Source organism: Sturnus vulgaris, chromosome 8 (genome assembly GCF_052056855.1).
Source record: "Sturnus vulgaris isolate bStuVul1 chromosome 8, bStuVul1.hap1, whole genome shotgun sequence".
Taxonomy (NCBI): Eukaryota; Metazoa; Chordata; class Aves; order Passeriformes; family Sturnidae; genus Sturnus; species Sturnus vulgaris.
The window spans coordinates 18,758,311-18,779,760 of record NC_142250.1 but is presented as its reverse complement, the minus strand read 5'-3'; the positions used below and the strand labels follow the sequence as shown (position 1 = coordinate 18,779,760).

At 41.8% G+C, this 21,450-nt stretch overlaps 1 protein-coding gene across 2 annotated transcripts in view; it reads left to right on the top strand.

The window, feature by feature from the left end:
* Window positions 1–446: 446 nt before the first annotated feature.
* PIK3AP1 (phosphoinositide-3-kinase adaptor protein 1) overlaps window positions 447–21,450 on the top strand; it is a 35,660-nt gene continuing 14,656 nt past the window's right edge. The window contains exons 1-5 of one of the 2 annotated variants that reach the window (XM_014879945.2): window positions 447–588; window positions 6,240–6,656; window positions 17,929–18,077; window positions 18,911–19,055; window positions 20,582–20,724. In XM_014879945.2, coding sequence (XP_014735431.2) covers window positions 576–588; window positions 6,240–6,656; window positions 17,929–18,077; window positions 18,911–19,055; window positions 20,582–20,724 — 867 coding nt within the window. In that variant the 5' untranslated portion in view covers window positions 447–575. The remainder of the gene's footprint in view (window positions 589–6,239; window positions 6,657–17,928; window positions 18,078–18,910; window positions 19,056–20,581; window positions 20,725–21,450) is intronic. The other variant, XM_014879946.2, reaches the window with a different exon arrangement.

Genomic DNA, 21,450 nt, shown 5'->3' with positions numbered 1-21,450 from the left:
AATAACTGTCCTTCTGCTGCTTATTGTCTCTACTCAAACAGGAGCATAGTCTTACAGAAGCTGGTAAATCTCATTGGAAAGACAGCATCTTGTAGATGAAAACACAGAACATCGATCTACTTCATTCTGTAGAGAACAATTTGGCTTCCCCCTATGAGTTTTCCTTGCTTATAGGAGACCCGACAAAACCCAAGTTAGGGATGAATATAAAGCAAGCATCTGTTGTTCTTTTCCACAGCTATTGCTCCAGGTTTCTCGAAACAACTGTAACACAACTTTTCCTCGTTGTAGCGCTGTTTCCTCGCTCACCTACGGAACGTGTGATAGGAGCCAGCTGGAAAAGGCTGTTTCCCTCCTCGGGGACGAGTCCCGCCGAGTGCCGGGCAGGAGCAGCCCCGAGCCCGGCTCTGCAGGGGGCGCCGCGGGCGGGAGGCGGGGCCGGGAGGAGCCCCGTGCCGTGTCCTGTGCTGTGTCCTGTGCCGGGGGCGAGGGAGCGGCCGCAGGGCGATGCGCCGCGTTGCTGTGCCGCCGGTGTGAGGGAAGGGGAGCGGCCCCTTCCCCGCCAGCCCTGGACCATGGCGGCCCCCGGTAGGTGCCGCGGCTGTCGTCCCGGGAGCCGCGGGGAAGCGGCGGGGCTTCTCCGCTCAGCCGGCGGGCCGGGGCTCTCCGCAGCTGCCCCGCGCCGAGGTGCCGGCGGCCAGCGGAGCGTGGCGGAGCCCTGCCCGCTTCCCGCTCCCCGCGGGGCGGTGCCGCTGCCCGGCTCTGCGCGCCCCTGGCGCTCCGCTGCGGGGGAAAGGGGAAGGGGGCTCTGCTCTCCGGGTTCAGGGAGCCCTGGCGCTCCTCTGAGCAACGGTGGTGCCTTTGCTCGTTAGCCGGCTGCAGCGCTTTCTTCTTGCCTTGCTTCACTTGTCTCGAGTTCGGGACAGCTGCTGGCAGAGCTTTCCTGCATCTTAAGTGCACTTCGGCTTGGCAGATCAGCGAGCTCTGAGGGAGGGTGTTCTGTAGAGTAATTTGCCCTTGTCTGCCTTTACCACTTGCGTGTTTTTCTATGATGTTTTCCAGAGAAGTCAGTTTTTCCTAAATACGGCTTCATCCTTCAGCACCACTTCCTTTTGGGCGTGGGACTTGGTGCCCCCTTGCCACAGTGGCACAGGATCACAAGCTGAGCTAGTTTGCTGTAATTGAAAATGTTTTAGCTAAAATATGTGCAGGTAAAACTACCTAGAATGGAGCTGAAAACTCAGGGGGAGACGGGTTTAGCCTGTATTATGCAAGTCTTGCAAATGCCCAATTTGCAAGTTCCTCTCCTTGCTGGGAAGCGAATGGGTTTTACCTAAAAAAGGAAAAAACGTGCCATTCTCGGAGTGTGAAGTAACATTTGCGTTTCATTGACGCGTATCTCCTTGTGGGGTAAAAATAAGCTAAATGCTGGCCTCAGGAGACTTGTGGGCAAAACTACTTTTCTCCTTATAAACAGAAGGTGATTTCACAGAGGCCTTTAAAAATTCACAACTTTAGATCAACGTATCGTAATGCAAATCTCTTGTTCCTCTCTGTGAAGTTTGGTTTGCAGAAATTTTATCTGCTTTGATTCTGCTATTTCCTCTTACTTGTTTGCAGCATTTTATTTAAAGTGAAAATTTTCTGTTCCAGTCGAAGTAAGAAGTCTCACTAGGATGTTAATAATTACTGCATGTGATCACTATTACCGTGCATTCCATGTATGCAGAGAATGCATTTATTTCATCATACATCACTTAAATACACACACTTCATATACTAAAATGTGGAAGGTGCTGACGATTTCTCTTAATGGCCCACCAGCAGTTTCTATCACCTCCTGGAAGTGCTCTCTCTTTTGAGAATTTGATTATTAAGACTCCTTGAGTTGCATTTCCTTTATACCATAGACAGTTGTCTTTCATGAAAAGTGAAGTCCCATCTATCAAGGATTGTTATTTTGGACAGCAATATTTTTGTATCCTCCATACACATGAATTGCAAAGCACACTGGAACAGGTTACATAATGCCTTTCTTATGTAGACAGAAGTGGAGATGGATTTTTTCTAGTAGAGGAAAATAAATTGTTTGCCACTTCATGTGATCCTCTGAGTTAGAGTGAAGGATTTAATCTCAGGTTTTTTGCGTATTCTGTGGACAGTGAGAAGTCATAACCTCCTTATGAGAGGTATGTGAAAGATACGGACACGGAAACGTTGTTTATTACTACAAATCTTGAATATTCTTTATGGGGTCTAAAAGTACAATGGAAAACTTAATGATCTTTAAAATGAAAATAGGTCAAACCTTTTGGGCTTATGGGATGAAATAATAGATAATAACAGCTGATACTGTAAGATGTAGGCTTACCCAGAGCTGATATGCCAGCTTCCCACAGTACTGTTTAGCTATTTCAGTGGCAATCAGAACCTTATGATATGGCCATAAACCACTATCATGTGTTTGGGCTGAACCTGAAGATTATCACCTTACTATTTGCAGACACAGTTTGGAGATGAGCCCGATTTGTTTGCTTCTCAGAGAGAGGGACTGTGAAGACATGACATGGTCATGCATACTTCTGTTCTCTTGCCATGAGTGTGTGAGATTTTTACTAAAGTGTTTCATCCTCTTCCATTCTGTGTGCATTTTGTAAGCTAGGGAAAGCTTTGTATCATGTTTTTGCTGTTTAATTTATGCAGCTTACACTTACAGGTCTTCGGCATTTCTGTGGTGCTGGTTTGTAATCTCTTCAGTCTGTTACTGTTGCTGTATAGTGAAATGTGCAGCTGAACACTGAAGGGGCAGTTACAGCTGGAAAGCAGTCCAAAGGTTATGGTTTATCATTGCAAACAGCAACAGAACTGCACCTTCATGATTTTCTATGGAATAAATGGAAGTGCCCTGCAGTATTGTTATACTGCTGGCATTTTGTAAACAGATGCAAAAGTATTTTTAATACTCTAAGCTTAGGAATCCAGTAACAAGGTATTGTTAAAATTTAAACTAGATCATACTTGAGAGTGTGAAAGATAGACTTGTGCCTGCCAACTGTTTTTCTTCATCTTATTATTGTATATAGTGTTCATATATTTCTTCCTTTAATTGAAGGCTTTTCCAAAACCAGCTTGTCAAAAACGTTGTCAAACCATCCATGTAAGGGTAAGGTTTAAGGAAATAAAATGTTTGGTGTTCACCAAAGGCTTCCCTATATGTGAAAAATAGGTAGAGTATGCATTATGTTTTGAACTGTGGTCAATGGGTTTTTCTGATGTTTGAAGAATTGTGAAAAACCTCCCTGAAGTGTTCTGTATTCTTTGTTTTTACACTGTTCCTTGAGGACTGGACAGTAGTTAGTGCTGCAAAGGCAGCGATTTGGTTAGACAAATAGTAGCATGATCCAGGAAGGAGAGTCCTGTGTCATTCTTCTTTTAAAGGGGAATGTTGCAATTGACGTTATTTCTAGATTTTTCGTTTTTGTATTTTTTTTTAAACAGTCACAATGCTGACTTAAGCTTATTTAGCTCTGCAAGACCCACTTCCAGTATTTTTGCTTATGAACATGGAGCATTACTTTGGCTGTACAAGTGGAGTCAGTAATTTTATTTCTCAGTTCTCATTTTAGGAACACTGTTCCTCAGTTTATTGCGTAAAAGGCTGTTGGAGCTGAGGTAAGGCCTGAGGGGAGAGCTGGTACAGCTCTGTTAAGGGGAACAGTGCTCTCCTAGAGCAGTGCTAGCTAGGAAATCAATACCTTTCCTAAACTCCAGAGGAAGTTCCTTCCTGTTGGATGCAAAGGTTGCATTGTTCTGGCAGGGAATTTGCAATGAGTCTGTCAAGTTTGCATCCTTTATCTACATGGCAGAGAAGGGAGGGATTCTTGGATACTCTGTGCCCCTGCAGTGCAAGGTTTTTTAAAGTCAAGGGCTCTTCCACCTTGTTTCCAAGCACAGCTGCTTTCTTTCAGTGAAAGCCTGGAGAAGGGCCTGTTGGCTCACAAGTATAGTTGTGGAAGCTGTGTTCTTCTGAAAGGGAATGACTGGATTAGTTGTTCCATTTTATGGAATGTTAACGTGCCCAGGAGGCCACTACTGATTTTTGCAGAGACTGGAGGTGGGGCTGCTGCCAGAGAGTGCCAGACTTCAAGAGCTTTGGGCACACCGCAGAGAGTCAGTGTGTGGTTTCCCCATCTGTTGAAGTCGAGCTCAGCTGGCCATGGTGCAATGCGTGGGTTCCATTCTCAGCAGACAGTTGTGCTGTCCTTTCCCACTGTACTGTGTGTAAATCAACCCAGGGCAGTGGAAGCAGAAGTCTGTGGTATGTTTCCCTTTCTAGAATAAAACTTGAATTCTGCTTGGTTTTCATGTGTTTGCTCACATAATTCTGTTTTTGCCAGGTGGTGTTCAGTGATATTTTGGCAATGGTGGTGTGCTCACTGGTGTGAAAGCCATCTTTTTTCACAGCAGTTCTGCACTCTTAGCTTAAAGATCCCAAAGTCTTGAATCCCAAGGACTCTGCTTTATGAGTTTGCTGGATCCTCTCCTATGGGAACGCTGTCTTCTACAAGCCTTCATCTGTGGTTCAGGAGCTGTATTCACTCACAGGCATGCAGCTGTCCTAGTGAATATGTCAGCACTGTACTGTCCCTGTTCTCCACAGCTGGGATATCATGCTTTCACTGCTAGAGATTTCCTTATTTATGCAGCTAACTGTAACAGTATCGGTCCAGCTGAGCGCATCTCCATTCTTCTCTAATCCTATCACTTCTCCTGAACTACAGTTTAAAGCTGTTAATTGTATGGATTAGGGCTGGGGTCTCTCAGCCTAGAAACATTGTTTCAGCCTTAATTTCTTAATGAAGGTTCTGGGGAAGCTGATAGAATAAAGTCTTTTATTCTATAGAATAAAATCTCTGCAGGCTGTGCAATTTTGGTTTACTTTTTCTAAGGTGACTGCAAAACTGTCAGCTTCAGTTCTGGTAAATTCACTCTGCAGATCCTCTTTTTGGCTGCCAAATTTTAGGCATTGCTCCACTTTAATTGGAAAAATTTGCCTTTGCTTGCTTCATGATGGAGAAGGGTTGAAAATGTTGACATTTCTAAAGAGTCAAACTGAAATTAGAAGACAATTTGTTAACAAGGTTTTAAATGCTCAGCTCTGAAATTTACTATGGACCTGAGCTGTAAACCTCAATTTTGAGTAAACTTCTTCACAGGTAAATTGAAAAATTACATTTAGACTTAAAAGTTTCCTTGAGATTGATGGGAGAGCACTGCATCATGTCACACTGATTCCATTTGCATCTACTCTTAGCAAGCTGTTAACATTTTAAAGTGCTTTTGTGCCAGAGCGCTGAAATTCATGAGTCTGTAGGTAGAAGCTGTCTCTAGAGAATTATGGAAGAAGTCAGCTCTGGTGAGCATATTTTGGACTGTCTTATGGCCACCACTACTGTATTAGCTCTTTCCTTCTGAAGAGTGTTTGTCATTCCAAAAATTGTTGGGAAAATTTTCTATGACAGTTTTGAGGATGGACTCTAACACGGCCTTGCGAAATGTCTGAAGTGCCTGTGGTGGGAGCAGTGGGGCTGATGTTCACTTAGTTGCATGCATACTTTGCAGGCAGTTTGCTTTCTGCTGCAATGAGAGCAAATATCTAACACCACGGGGCGGTAGTGACTTCCTGTAAGCATTGTGTGACCTCATTTAAATAAAAAACTTTGTTATTTTAGTTGTGCTGTTTAGTGTCTGTTCCACTTGGGCGTGTAATGATCTGCAGTTGTGTTGCAGAGACCCTATAATTGCCTAAAATTATTTTAACTTTTCATGTGAGAGCAAACTTCCCTTTTCAAGCTAGTTTTGAAGGTCTGGTTTTTGTGGCTTTTTTTTCCTATCAGAATGCTTTAAATCTATAAATCTCTGTGTAGTTTGTTTCACTTGAAACTACATAGGAAATGCTCTTCTTTATAGGAGGAGCATTTTAATTTTTTTCATTTTTAAGAATGAAAAAACTACTTAAATTTAGTGAAGTAGATGCAAGTAGGAGTTCATTCATCCTTAGAATTGCTTTGTGGTTGTGAATACCTCACTTTGGACAGAACTAGTGTTGTTTTGAAATTCTTTGTAGTTTCTGACAGGAATTAGACACAGTGCTGTGGGTGTTTTTTGTTGCAAAGCTGTGGGTCAGTTCATAGTTTGAATTTAATCCTTTTTCCTGTGATCATCTTGCACCTGTACAGGAGCCCCTGGAGAATATGATGTGCTGATTGTGTATGCAAGTGACGCCACTGAATGGTGTCAGTACCTCCAGAACCTCTTCCTCTTTACTCGCCACGTTCGAAAGCATCGGATTCTGAGCTACCAGCTGGAAGACGACTCTGCCATCTCCCAAGAGGAGCTGAACCTGTTCAGCAGAAGTCGGAGTATCGTCCTTTTGCTGTCTGCTGAGTTGGTGCAGAGTTTTTATGTTCCTCACATCCTGCTGAGCCTTCAGGAAGCTTTATGGCCCCCGTGCAAAATAGTCAAGCTGTTCTGTGGTGTTACAGACTGTGAAGACTTTTTGACTTTTTTCAAGGACTGGTCTCAGTGGCAAGAACTCACAAATGATGATGAGCCTGATGCTTACCTTGCAGCTGTCGAGAAGGCTATTTCAGAAGGTAAGACCATAGCTAGGAGCTGTGCTTTCTGATTGGAGGAAGGAGATACATGATACTGTTTATTCTTATTTTAAACTGGTAATGTGCTTTACTTAAAGAGAAAACTAAAGCAAATTGTCCAACCTTTGTAAACTAGGAAGTTATGCAAGCAAATTTTTCTATGCCTGGTTGGCTGATCCCTAATTCAGGAGAAATTACCAGCAACTCACAGAGAACTTCTGAATTTGAGATTGTCTTGGGTGCCTGCTTTTCAAGCAAATTGAAAATGAAAACTTTCATATTTTAAATTCTGCCTGTAAACATTGTACTCAGCAGTTTATTGACCCCAATCAATGGAAAATTGTCTTTTATTTATTTAGTTTAAGGAAAAGAATTCTCTTTTTCTTCAGACTTGTTTCTGTCATACCAGAACAAAATAAAGCCTAATATTCATTCTCTGGCACTGGGCCTAAGTTACCGTACTGACAACAGTTCATTTTTTCAGCTATGATTTAAAGGCAGAGATTAATTAAAGAACTGCACTGATAGCCTTAAAGAAAACCCAACCAGTCTGAAAGTGATCACCCTGTAACTAGGGAAGAGGACTTACTAGCACAGAAGTATTAACAGCTGGAGACTACACAAGCCCAATCTACTGAGTGTGAATGGATTCCAAACTTTCCTAAACTCTAGAAGAATTTGTAGAATTCCTTTCTCATCGTTTCTGTTGAAATGAAGGTAGAGAGCTCTGGGCAGTTGTGCTAGTCTTGGTATTTTTATGACATTTCCATAGCTGGGTTATAGTATTCTTTGTCAGCCTCAGCAAGACTGGAATCCTGTGGTTGCATCTTGGCTTAAGATTTATCTCTATTCTATGGCATAAATGAGGCAGTGTGTCTAGTGTTATGTGCATTAAGATACCTTATGCCAGGATAACCACTGCATTAGTCATGATGACAAATTTATCACAGTAAAAATAAATTTTGAAAGTCATGATCTTGGCCAAAGCAGTTCCCCTGAAAAACGTTTATTTAGGGGTTATGCTTGAGATGTCATTCTTAGGTAACCAGGTCACAACAGCTACTTCTTAGTATGTTTTAAAAATCTCTGTAAGTTGAAATTTGCATCTTCCTTTCATGTACATCTGAAACATCTTGTTTTCCCAATGCTAGAGCTAAACCAAACCTAAAGCTCACATAGTCTGGCTCCTTTGCTTTCAGTCTGGAAGAAGATAGAAAACAGTGGCTGAACTTTTATACTCTGAAAAATAAAACTGAACAGATATTAACTTAGCCTTTCTGATGCTTTCTGACCAAAAACAAAATTTAGGTACTGTTTCCCTCCAAACTAGGGTCTAGAACACAGAACCAATATTTTGTTGATTTTAAATATGCTGTTCAAAACTGGGGAGATTTATTAGTATTAGTAGTGTTACTAAACATACCCAAGGACTATCAGAGTTATTTTAGGCCAGACTAGGAGTAAGTCCTAATGTAGTTGAAGAGTGTGTGAGAATACAGAGGGATGTTGATTCTGAAGTCTTTCCGCGAGGCAATTCTTGACAGTGTTGCCGCCAAGCTTGCTGCATTCTGAGCAGCAATTTACTGGGCTGCAAGGCTCTAGAGTCTGATTTCTCACAGTTGATCTGAAGTCCTTCTCCATCTGTGCTGCAAGTTAGCATGTTCTGAAATAAACTGTGCTTTGGCTTTATGTGAGTGGCGTTTTGAAAGGGAGTTCATGCTTTGGATTTTTGTTGCTGTTTCTACATAACAAAAAAAAAGTTTTTCTATTTTCTCACTTCAATAAGCATACATTGGTCTCAAACTGACTCCAGCGTAGCTAGAAAATACTTGGCTGGGAGAAAAAATGAGATAAAACTAAACTCGTTTGCTGTGGAGTCTGCTGTAACATGTTCAGGATAGTTTGGTACACAAAGATTCAGAATTTCTGGACTTCTGTTACGGTTATGGCAGTCATAGCTGATGTGGCTGTCAGCTGCATGCTATGTCAGGTTTTTGGTTTGTGCACATCACAGCAGTTGCAAAGGTGAGCCATCAGCTGTCACTCTAATTCTTGTGAAGGAAGAACTTATTTAAGATGGGCTGCTTTCATGGCCAAAGTATTTGGATGAACGTATCAGATCCTGCTTCTGTGTGGGGAAAAAATGACTGTGACCTCTTCTATTGTGTGATTCTACACAAGTTTTGTGAATGGCCTCAAATGCAAATGTTCAGATGTTTGCCCTGAAGACAGACCCAGGTGTACATGGTTCCTTTTTTGGGTGAAACTGTGAAAACTTTCTTCTTGACTGGTAAAAAAAAATCTGCTATATGGTTTGATTGCAGCATGAGTAACTTAAAGTTTGTGACAGCAGACCTCTCCCACAGAGAAACATAGCCTCTGCTTTGGTCTTAGTCAAGTTTGAATTTTTCCTGGTTAAGGCAGCCCTTAATTCTTACAGCACTTAGCACAGAAAATTCATGACCATATTTGAAATTGTTTGGGTCTGAGTGTCTTCCTCCAAAAGTACTTCTCTTCACATGCACTCACCTGTGCTTCTAACAGTAGTGTCAAAATAGGCCTGATGCTAAAATGGCTCAGCTTCAGCTTCCTAATTTCTGAATCCTGAGCTAGTGAGGCATGGTACAGGGGTACAGGATGCTGTCAGGGCAAATTCTTCTCCAGAGGCTGCACACTGGCCCTGTGCAGGCTGTGCTGTTGTCTCTAGCACAGCTGTTGGCTGTGGTTTGTTTAGGGCATCATGGGACCATGACACCCCCAGACATCACATGCTGAAACCTATTTTAATTTTTATTAGTTTAATATGAATTCAGAAATGAGGAAACATTCATCTAGTTGACAACTGTGTACTGATGCTGACTCTTGCTGTCTTGTAGATGCGGTATTTTTATTTCTAAAATTTCTCAATTCTGGCAAACTAGAGAGCATGTGAAGGTTTGCATTTGCAGGCACTCCTGTTATCTGTGGGGAAGTTTTTCACACCATGCAGTAGTTGTGCTAAGGAGATGGAAATCATAGAATTATTATGTCTGGAAAAGATCTTCAAGATGGAGTCTAACTACTAATCTAACACTGCTAAGTCTATACTAAACCATGTCCTTCAATACCACATCTACATGTTTTTTTTAACAGTTCCAGGGATTCCCACCACCTACCTGGGCAGCCTGTTCTGATGCTTGACCACCCTTTCAGTGAAGAATTTTTTCATAGTATCTAATCTAAGCCTCCCATGAAGCAACTTGAAGCTCTTTAATCTTGTCCCATTGCATGTTGCCTGGGAGAAGAGAGTCTACGGCCACTTCTTTGGTAGTTGTAGAAAGCAGTAAGCTCCTCCTTTTCTCTAGATTAAACAATCTTGCTCAAGATGTCTCTGTACACACCAGCTCAGGTCCAGCAGGGTATAGTCACTACTGCTGCTTAAACCCTCTTGCCTGGCTTGTGACAGCTGTGCTGGGTGCACTGAGCAGCTGCGGGTCTGAGCTGCACAGTCAGAGTCAGTGACCTTTCTCTTCCTCATGTATTTGCAAAGCTCACTTGACATTTCAATTCCTCCAGCTTATTTGTCTCTATCTATGTTGTTTTGAAGCATTACAGATTTCCCATTTTAAAGGCTGATGTTTCCAAAGCATTTACTAATTAATCAGTGGCTTTGAGCTTTCTGTATCCAAGCCATATATTGTGAGGAAAAACACGGGGAAGTCCACATCTGCCTGAGATTGCTGAGGTGGTAACTGAATATGACAGCAGCTGTGCTGCTGGCGGACAAGTGCAGCCTGGCTGAGCAGAGCTCCTGTGCACTGCAACAGACAAGAATGAATGATGAGTGCCAACAAACTTCTTGTGAAATAAGAGGGTCAGAAGTCAGTGTAAGGAATCATATGGTGAAGATGGGGGGCCTTGGACAGTTAGAAGGAAGATGAGAGCTTTTTTTGAGCTTGTAGATCCAGAAGAGCTGAAATGTTACTCCATCTGCTGAGGGGCTCGTTGAGAGATGGCAGAGACCAAGGCAGTGAGCTTTTTTGAGAGGGAAATGGCATAAGAAGAACCACCTACATAAGCTGTATAATTCTTCCTTCTGTTTATGTCAAGGAATTGAATTAAGTTCCTGGTTTTCTTCTGTTGCACTGATGAAACCACAGATGAAACTTGAGAGCATATCATTCAGGTTGGAAGGGACCTCTTGAGATCTTCTAAACTTTCTGCTCAAGCACAGTTAGATAGAGCAGGTTGCCCAAGAACATTTCCAGTTGGGTTTTGAATGTCTGTGCAGGTGGAGACTCTGCAGGACTTCACAGCCTCTCTGAGCAACCTGTTCCAGTTGTTTGACCACCCTCAAGAGTAGCAAAACGTTTTCTTGTGTTCAGATGGAACTTCATGCTTTTTAGTTCGTGCGCATTGCCTCTTTTCCTGTCGGTGGGCACTAAGGAAGTAAATCTGGCTCCTTCTTTTTCATTTCCTCCTGTCTTATCAATATAAGAGTCCCCTGGGTCGTCTTTTCTCCAGGCTTTTCTTTGCTCCAGCTCTTGCAGCCTCTCCTCTTATGAAAGGTGCTGTGGTTCCTTAATCATCTTTATGGTCCTGTGCTGGACTCAAGCTGTAAAGATAAAGCAATCTTAGAATAAGCTACTCAGAATTTAAGGTCACGTTGGACAGATGTTCTCAACTGTTTCTCAGATAGGTGAAGTTGTAGTACATGTGAGATTCCCTTCAGCTTTATGCTTCTGTGATTGATTGCTTACTTTTGCTAATTTAGTTGCCATTTAGGGCTAGAGACCTAAATGCGCAATGTCTTTTAAAGTTTGGCAGGAACTGCCATGTAGTGTTTACTTCTGGATCTCAGGGTTCTGTGGAGGAATATGTTCCTAGTAGTTCTCTCTCAGCTAATTACACCCAACATTGACTTCTGCCAGCTTATTGAGGTGGCCTTGAAGATATGAGGTGGTAGCACGCATTCTCTCTCCCTCCTCTTTGAAGAGGTAAAATTAAGTGAATTCTTAAAACTATATTTTTCTCTGTTCTATTGTGTTTAAACATAAGATGTGGTTCTTTGACCCTGTTCATTGAAGAGGAGCAGGTGAGCTATTAGTCACTTCTCTGGGTGCAAATGAGAGCCTTCTTTGTTCTAGGGGAGCTCAGCAGCCTGGCTGGTTCTCGCTGCCTGCCAAGGAGAGGAAACTGTGACGCTCTTGCACAGGAGTTCAGGTTGAGAGAACATGCTGGTAGCATGCCTCTCCATGCATGGTATACATGACTGATGCTGGAAAGTCAGACACTTTAGAGAGCTGTTTAAAGCAATTGGAGAAACCTTAACTGAGCCCCCAAGTGATACTGAGAGTTCTCTGAGAGAAATGCAGGGATGTTCTTACCCATCTGTAGCATGTGGGATCAAGTAGTTAAAATAATCTTCCTAGCTGGACGATTGATTAATTGTTTGTCATCAAGGTGTTTTGTAAAATCCCAGTTTATTTACATAAGAAGCAGTACTTCATGGTTTTCTTTCATGGTAGTGTAAAATTCAAACAGTGCTAGTATAGGTGCATACTAGCTTTCTAAACAGCAACAATGAAATGATAGCCCAGAAATAGTAAAGGACAGAAACTGTTGTGGTTAAGAAGCTTCAGACTATAATAGTCTTTATGCACCTTGTAAATACTAATTGTATTTCTTTGTGGCTTGTGGTTCTGATTATCTCCTCACAGGTTGCTTTGTGGTGATGTCTAAGACTAATTCTAGGTACCTGCTAGTGAGAACTGCAAGGCTTTAAGACTTAGTTACTTAAAGTAAGAGCCCAGTGGCCATCACTGATCATATTAAAGTCTGGAGCAGCTGAAGTAATTTCTGAAAAATCTTGGCCGAAGTATGTGGTCAAGACAAAGATGCTTTACAGAGCAGGTCCCAAGAGATGTATGGAACAGAATTTAGGTTATTTCACAGTTACACCTTCTTGTGTACTAGGACAGTTGTTTTGCTTCCAGGGCTGAATTTTGTAAGATTTTCATGACTATTTGTTTTTACCTCGGAAAACTGACATGTTTTTCAAAAGTGACTTGAGAATAGCAGTGTATCTTGAGTTTCCCAGGGGGAAGATTCACCAGTGGCATAGGCTGACCTTAACATGGAGTGCTGCAAAAGAGTGTCTGCCCCATTCTCCAGTTCTCATCTGTCTGGATGATCAGCTGTGACATTGGACTGCAAAGATGGTATTCCAAGAGAAATTATTAGAGAGAGGGAAGGCGTAACTGCCTTGCAGTAGTAAAGTGGTCTTAGATCTACTGAAACCACTTGTAGAACCACACATTCAGTCAAACAGTGACTGGTGGAATGTTTCCAAACAGCTGCCCAGCTCTCTGAGGTGGAGTTCCAGTTTTGTAGCCTTTTATGGGGACTGTCTCTTCTGTCATGCAAGTGTTCCGGATTGCACTTAAATTGAAGCAAGGAGGAGATCATGAATTAGCAAGTTGGATGTTCTTATTTCTTATCTGAGGCTTCTCAGGAAGACTTGAATCAGTGATGAATACATTGTGATTCTTGGCACCCTGGAAAATCATAAGGGCATGCATACGCCTTGTCAGTATGTGTTGTCTCTTTCTGCCAGAAGTAGTGGAAGCGAACTATTCCAGCCTCTCTTGCTTGAGATTTTGGTCACGTACACAAAGACTGTTGTCTGGGTAACCAGAACCCTGCTTCTTCCTCTACGTCTTCCCTATCTCTGTCTTGTTCCTGTGCACCCCAGCTAGTTTTTTAGGTTTAGACACTTGATCCAGTCACAAATTGACCACTGGACCTGCAAGAACCTTAGCAAAACTTGACATAGTAAAATGCACCTTGTTTCCTTGAGGGCGGATGAGAAATAGTTTATTGTCGTTTCAAACTTTGCCTGACATATGAAACATGACTATGCTCTTTGTAAAATCGAAAATCTGTTCGTAGGTGCTATGCTTGTAGATGAGTTGCTTGGAGTGAGGGGTTTGGGGGGGAAGGGGGAGATGTTGCATACTTTTTTTTGTTCTGTATGGACAGTTTTTACGAAGTCTTAAATTTTCCTGCGTTTTGTTCTTCTCACTTGCTGTTTTTCTGCAGGTTTCTCTCCACTCAGTTGAAATGGGAAGTGTTGCGACAGTAACACCCAGTTTTGAGGGCTTATCACAAGATGTTTCTCTGATGGGCGTTTATCTCGTTGGTAAAGCAGGGGCTCTGATGTCAGCATGATGAAAGATAACTTTCCCTCCTTTCCCTGACTACTTGTCAGTGCTTCGTCTGCTTCTTGCAAATGTAGCTGGAGTTGCTCTGGGAGGCTTAATATCCTTATTAGCACTTGGGAAAGGATACTGGCCAGTTGCAAGCTTCAGGTAAAAGCAGGAGCTCTCTTTGAGGCTCTTCCCTCTTGCTCTGAGCATAGTGAGGTGAAAGTCTGAAGCCTTGCAAGAGCAAATTGTCTCAAGTGGTTGATGGACAGAATCGGAGGTGTTTACAGACATCAGCAAGGGGCAGGTCTGCACACACAGAACTTAAGAGACAAGCTGTTGCCCAGTTGTGCCATTAGCATTAATATCTGGGTGACAGAGTGCTCTGGACAGACTCCTGACTTGTTCCAAGTATTCACGTGTCCTGTGGTGTAAGGGCTGACTTGTGAGAGACCACAGCTGTTGGCTCCATGCTGATAGCCCGCCAGCTTTGCCAGGAGGAAATGGATGATAGCGCGTGCTGTGTGTGCTCTACAGCAGCAGGTCAAAATAACTGACTGCTTCATGTGAGTTTCTAAAGCTGCTGAATGGCTTTTGAAGCACATGTCCATGCCTGTATTTTCCCTGGGCTTTTCCCTGGGTGAGTGTCTGCAGAACAGCTGTGCAAAGAGCCCAGCAGGGCAGACAAGAAGGGTGTGAGGCTGCTCTCTGCAGCTCAGACTGCTGATGCATCCTGGAGGGGGCCATGTTCTTCAAGGGGAAATGTGGTTGGGTTTCTTGGACCGCATCTCCTCCCCTTGCTGCTATTCTCACAAGTATTTCACACACTGTCAAGAGGGGCCTGAGGTAGCCTCTGTTTAAAAGGGAACAGAAAGAGAGAGCCTCTTATGAGTGTTGACCTACAGCACATGGTCATGGAGAAGCTTAATTCAGGTATTCACTTAACTTTATTGAGTCTGTTGATCCCCTCAGTGATGGCCTCTCTAGGCTGGCTATTATTGCAATGTTGTAACTGCAGAATCTGTATATGTAAATGGGTTGTCATTATCGAGTATCTTAGTGAGTGGGAAACCTGCCCTAGCAATGTCTTGGAGCATGGATATTATCAAATGTAATGGGATGATTTCCTCTTCCAGTGCTTGCGTGTTCATCAGTCAGTCATTAGCACATGACTGGAACTTGCAAGATGAATCATAGGATCACATCACTGCTTATGTGGGAATTTGGTACATTGCAATTTCAGTATTTTCTGAATGAAAAACCAGATGAATAATTCATACTTGAAACTCAGTGTCCCTGTTCCTTTAGCTATTAATCCAATTACTGATTAACATTGTGTGCTTTTTCCTGTATTACCTAACAGCTCTGTGTTCACGTGACCTCCGGGCAGTCAACTCTGTTACAAGAATGCAGAAGTGCAATGCCAGAACGTCTTAAAAGCTCTAGTTATTCTTCATTTGCCAAGTTGTTTCTGGTATCAAATAACACCATTAAAGCAGAGGAACCAGGGGGTTTGTTCTCTCCTTGCCCCCCCCCCCCCTTATCCTTGCTTGCTGTGTATGTTGTAGCTGTGATCCACATCTTTGGTTTGATTGATTTTTGGTTTGATTTTTCTCTGAAAAGGACCACATGTCGGCCAAGTGAGGTAAAAATTACCCCACTAATGGTTCTATATTGGGTTAGGGATGAAGTCCTGAGGATCAGGATGCTGGCAAGTCTTATTTGTGCTTATTTTGAAGGAACATCAATGTGTTGCTGTGTTTTGGTCGTCATTGGCTCTCTTACCTGCTGTGAGCTCCGTCTTTCTGATTTAGTCATATTGGAAGTAACCAACAGAGATTACAGAGTCACTATTCTAGTAACAGTTGCCTATTCTCCCAAAAAGACCTGGCATCTTGCTCTGCATGCGTCAAACACCTGAATTGACAGCTGTCATATAAGGGAAGGATATGGGACCAGTGCTTTTTCTCCTGTATGCAGCAGGGCACTCTCAGGTGGGAGTATTCCATGTTTCTCTAAGAGAAGGGTTCCCAAAATGGGTCTGGCTCTTGCAGCTGATGACTTTGAACAGTATAAATTGAAATACTGAGTTAAGGAATAGAATGCCTAAGTTAATTTTCTCTAATACTTGATACCAGTCTGAGAATTGCAAAGACCACTTTCAGTATAGCCTTCAGCCTTGTGTTGAAGCAGTTGCTTAGTCAAATCTTCAGATTTGGTCCAGTATTAAAATCTGTTTGCTAAATTACATGTACTGTTCTAGGTTTCTTTAAGAAATGTTGATGTTAGTGGTCATGCTTTACTTGAACTTCAGAGTTGCAAGTTTTTGACTCTATTCTTTCTTCAGCAAACCTTAAATCAGCAATCTACTTGTTCTCATATGAGTAGGCTTATTTGCCACGTGGAGAGATTCACATACTTGGTTAAGTGTGTGTGCACCACAATTTGTGAAAAAAATTTCAGCTGAGTGACTTGCTAAAGTTTTGTGGCTTAAAACTTGTCTTCTAAAAGCAAAGTTGATTTCATACAATTCCTAAAATCCCATTTAAATGTATCAAAAATACCTTTTAAAGAATTATGTGACAAAGCACGTCAAATATCCTAAGTTTAAGTCTTTGGTGGTAGTAATAATAATAATAATGAAGTCTACATTAAAATTCCTGACTGACTTCTAACTTCAGTTCAAAACTAGGGAGGCATGAACTCCTTATGGTGGCCCACTTACAGTTATTTTGGCTCTCTTGATTTGTGGGAAATTGATGTACTTAGAGATTGGGGGAGTCTGAGTGAAATCTGAATTCTTGGCAGCTTTGCTGTATGGATGCCACAGGTGTGACAGCACAGTTGATCACTTAGGTCTTTCTCATGAGGACTGAGCATTTTAAATAGAATATTTCTTACTAATGTAAGAACGACAGACCAAGTTGGAGATTTTATCTGGTAAATATTTTGTACAAGTCTTTAAAGACGTGTTTTATGCTAAATAGTAAATAACACATAAGTTCCAAAGTTACTCCTTACAAAGGCTTACAAAGTTTGGAAGTTCTGACCACAGGAAATAGTTTTAAGAAGTCATGATAGTCTTCTGACAGAACTGAGTCAGTGACTCTCACCTTGTGTTCTGGGAGATGGGCAGGGAGGGAAATGGTGTGAACCATGTGAATCAAGAAGCAGAAACTAGCTAGAAAAGTGTTATGTACTAAGTAGCTACGTAATTGTCTTGTTTCCTTTCTCTAGCTGAGAAAAGTATTTCCTGGCAGGGATAGGTAATCCGTTTCCATTCTGGCTAGGTTTTTTTTTCAGCTAGTGGTATCGATTCAGTTTGTTTGCACTTCTATCAATATCCATGCTGGTTTGGGAAACAAGAGTGAGAACATTATTTTGTACACATGTATGGTAGGCTTACACGTCTTTATTCTGCTCTTGATTCTGTTTTGGTAAAGTGCTGTTACTTTTCAATGCAAAGGTTCTGGTACTTTTCAGTTTCACTCTTGTATAGATACTGGAGCTTATGGCTCCTGCTCAATGAACAGAACCCCTTCAGACTACTTCACGTTTTATTTTTTGATTCAATAATGAACTTGGGAGTTGGGTAAGCAGCATTGAGAAAACTAAAGATGCTACTGAAATGACAAACATTGGTTTTCATTATTTAATTTAGGAAAGTAAGACTAAAGGCTGCTGCCCATCCTACAGTGCCTCAGAGTGCTGCTTGAGTCAGATGAGTTCAGATACTGATCATTCTTATATTAGACATTCACACGCTAATTTTCCTGTCTAACATGAGGGGACTGTCCAGCTCAGCAAAGAGTGCCACTGTTGTTTGTTCTGTAAGCATATTCAGTGCTACTCTACTCTTTTTATGTCTTTGTGAATTTCCCCCTCAAATCCTCTTAAGGGAAAAAAAAAAAGAGGAAACTCTGTAGTTTTGCTTTCTTCAACTAGATCCCCTTTTCTGAGCATTGCTTTGGGAGGAATAGCAAGTTCCACCCCACCACCTTCACAGCTGTTTTTCAGGATGGATATGTGTGATAAGCATTTTCAGCAAAGGGGAGTGTTGCAACAGGACTGTGTATACTTTATTTTAGACTCAGGCTGTGACTCTGTGACTGATACAGAAACAGAAGACGAGAAGAATCCAGCTGACTCCCAGAAACTTGCCATGAGTGAAGAACATGAATCATCCAAGAGCACTGGGGACGGTCCAGTGGTGCAGCCCAGCCGCATACAATGTGGGGTACTGTATGTCCACTCCTTGGGCTATGTTCTTACTGTGAGCTGGTGCAACGCATTATGCTGCTTTGTAATGGTCAGATTTAGAGGCCTGGAAATTATCCCAAATTCTTCTTCTGTCACCTTCCTTCTCAGCCCCCTGTTATCTATGACTCTTGTTTCATGGGCTTGGCTCCCTAGGCCCAGGAGTAACTTGGTAGCTGCGGTGCTTAGTGCTGCCTAGGCTGTGGTGTCACTTAATGACTGTCTCATTAATATAGCTGCTTGGCTGTTGGGATGCAGGTGCACACTCTTCCCTTCCTCTGTTCTAGTGGTAAGTGGAGTAAGATGACTGTAATGAACTGATTAACTCCACAGTCAGTATCCAGTCTAATATGGCAATTCTGGTGCATGCTTGCAAGTGACACTGAAAAGCTTGGATCATGGCTTCTTGCCTGAAAAACAGTACTTTTTAAGTATAGCATCTCCTCAGATAGAAAGAGTCTAGGTTTCTTCTGTTTGTTTAGCATGTGGCTGTGCTGCTTAAGAGAAGAGATTGATAGAGCTGAAAGTAAATAATTTTATAAATCTAGCCCTAATCAGTTTATAAATCTATCTAATTTATCTGGAGTTCTACCAGTTTAATGCTTGCATCTATACTGGTGCATGCTGTAGCAGAAGCCACCTGCCCGGTTAGTCTGTGACTGGAAGATGCTCCTGAAAACAATTAAAAACTGTGAAAATGATAGATAGTAAATGATGTGTTAGTTGCAATGAGAAAAAAATCCCTAGAAAATTGACTTAACCAAATAAGTGTTTTTATTTTGAACCTGTGTGTTGTAATGCCTTTTGTCTTAGGTGCAGACAACAGTTTATATTATCATGAAATGTAAACTAGATGGTGAAATGAAAACTGAAGTTGAATTTTCTCCAGAGAATTCATCTTCTGTGCGTGTGCTGGCTGAGTTGGAGAATGAGTACACAATCTCTGTGAAGGCTCCAAGTAAGTTGGACTGAGTTTTTCTTTTTTCTTCCCCTCACATTCCATTCCCCACTGCTTCGTTTCTATCTCAACCTGCCTGTCCTGAGAAGTCCCAGGGGGATAAGGGTAAAGATTGCAATGCAGAAAAACTTGAGTCCAGAAAATCTTGAACTTGCATTCTCACCTGTGATACTTTTGATGAGGAACTGAGAGAAACTGCTGCTTGTGGGTTCTGTTTTCCCCTCAGCAGCAGAAGGGTTGCAGGGTGGAAACACCTTGCTGGGAGTTGTGAAAACAGATTGCAGCTTGTAGAGCACTTTGAACTTAGCTGTGTGTTATGAGCACCACCATGTTAGCGTTGGCAGGGGACCAAGAGAGAAGGTAAGTGCCAGTAAATAATTACATGACTATAACGGCATATGTTTAATGTGTAGTGATCTCTGTGATCAGAGCTGAAACTATTCTGGCTTGCCTTTTAATTTAGGTGTGTTCTGTCACTCAAAATATTTACATTTACAAAACTGAAGGTTGTCTAAACTTTAGGTTCACTGACTCTTAAAGGCATGATTTCAGAGACTTAAAGATGGATATTATTTTCCCAGCATTATTTTAATCTACTTTGGTCTGTCCTTTTGAAGAGTCATTGTGCCATTTTCTCTGAGAATAGAGACTAATAGTCATTGTAGCAACTACCATAAAGTCAGTGAAGTGGGTTAATTTAAAAAAGGTGACCTCATGAACATATAAAGGCTTAATTTAATCTGTCTTATATCAAGACTTATGATATAAACACTGACCTGGAAACTAACTTGCACTTTGAATTATAAACATGACCTTCACATTGATGGAGTATACAATGTAAGGTCTAAAGTTTCTAAGAGTAAGAGAAATAATTTTTAATTCCTTTGTGTTATTAACTGTTTCATCATTTCCTGAGTTGTTAACATGGAAAGACTAATTTTAGTGGGATTCAAAATATCTGTGTTTCAAACAGAAAGTTCAGACTTACAAATGCATACTAGACGAACATCAAGAAGCTCCAAGGTGCAGGTAGAAGATAATCCTGTGCATGGGTGAAGTTGCAAAGCTGGAATTCCTTTTTATTGCTTTTATTCAGAGACTAGTGAGGCTGACAGAGGTTGCAAAATCTCTAGTGACTTTTCTAATTTCTCTCCCCTTTTTCCTCAGCTCTTTGTATTTATGGTATGGCTTTATAGACAGCTCCAGAGAAGCGAAGGGTGGAGAAATGTGAGGCTTTCTAGTTCAAGCTGGAGCACTTTTAACATTAGTGGTCCAGTCTACTGTTAGCAGAGGACCTAGCAGGTTATGTACATTGATATAGCTATAAAGAAGGTAGTTCCAAAGTTCTTTCCTACCAAGTGTTCCAAGATCATGACTCTTTTCATGACTTTTCATGAATTCAATATAACAGACTGTTTTGGTATCCATCTGGGGTATATCCAAACTTCTCCTGTCCTCACAGTATGTCATGCAAACTCATGAATGTTGTTTGTGCTAATGGTGGTTTTTGCTCTTTCCTTTCAAAGATTTAACCTCTGGGACAGTGCCCCTGCAGATATATTCAGGGGACTTGATGGTGGGAGAAACAAGTGTCACTTACCATACTGACATGGAGGAAATCAGCAATCTGTTGGCTAATGCAGCCAACCCTGTACAGTTCATGTGCCAGGTAAGGAGTTTAGCAAACAACTACTTTGGAAACCAGCTCTTTCAGAGGCTAGACAAGTAGGCATAAGCAAAGGTGCTTGCCATGAAGTAGCTCTTCTAAAATGAAGAAATGCAAGGTTATTTAGGGATTTTTCACCTAACTCTAATATCCCCTTTTATTGAAAGCATGGGCGTTTTTTCTGTCTCTGGAGCACATAGTTGGCTAAGGTGAGCCAGGTTATCAAACTAAAAAAAAAATGCACTCAACACCCACATTTAGACCTTAATGACTTCACAAGATTGGAATGACAGAACTTGATATAACAGAAAGTACTGTAAAGAAATAAATTGTTTTAGAATTTGTACCTAGGCATTACTAAATAAAAGATGTAAATAGTAGCATAGATTCATATTAGCTGGAAGAAGCAGAGTAACATAAAATGATTTGTTGATTCTTAGCACTTACTTTTTCAATACAGCCACTCAGTTTCCCTGTTCTGTTTTGCCCAGTTGGGGTTTTGCCCAGTTGGGGTACCTGAACCCTATTAGAGGGGTAAAGCTTGCACAAGAAAGTTTTCTGCTGTGTTGCCCTGTTGCCTGCCTGCATGCTCCTGATCTGCCATGTAGTGGAAGCCTAGAGAGTAGCCTTGTTAGACACCAATATACCTGGGGCAGGGGAGGCTCTTTCCCTTGCTTTTTAGTTCACATTGTGTTGCAGTTGGTACTGGTTGATGCCTCTGCTTAGGGA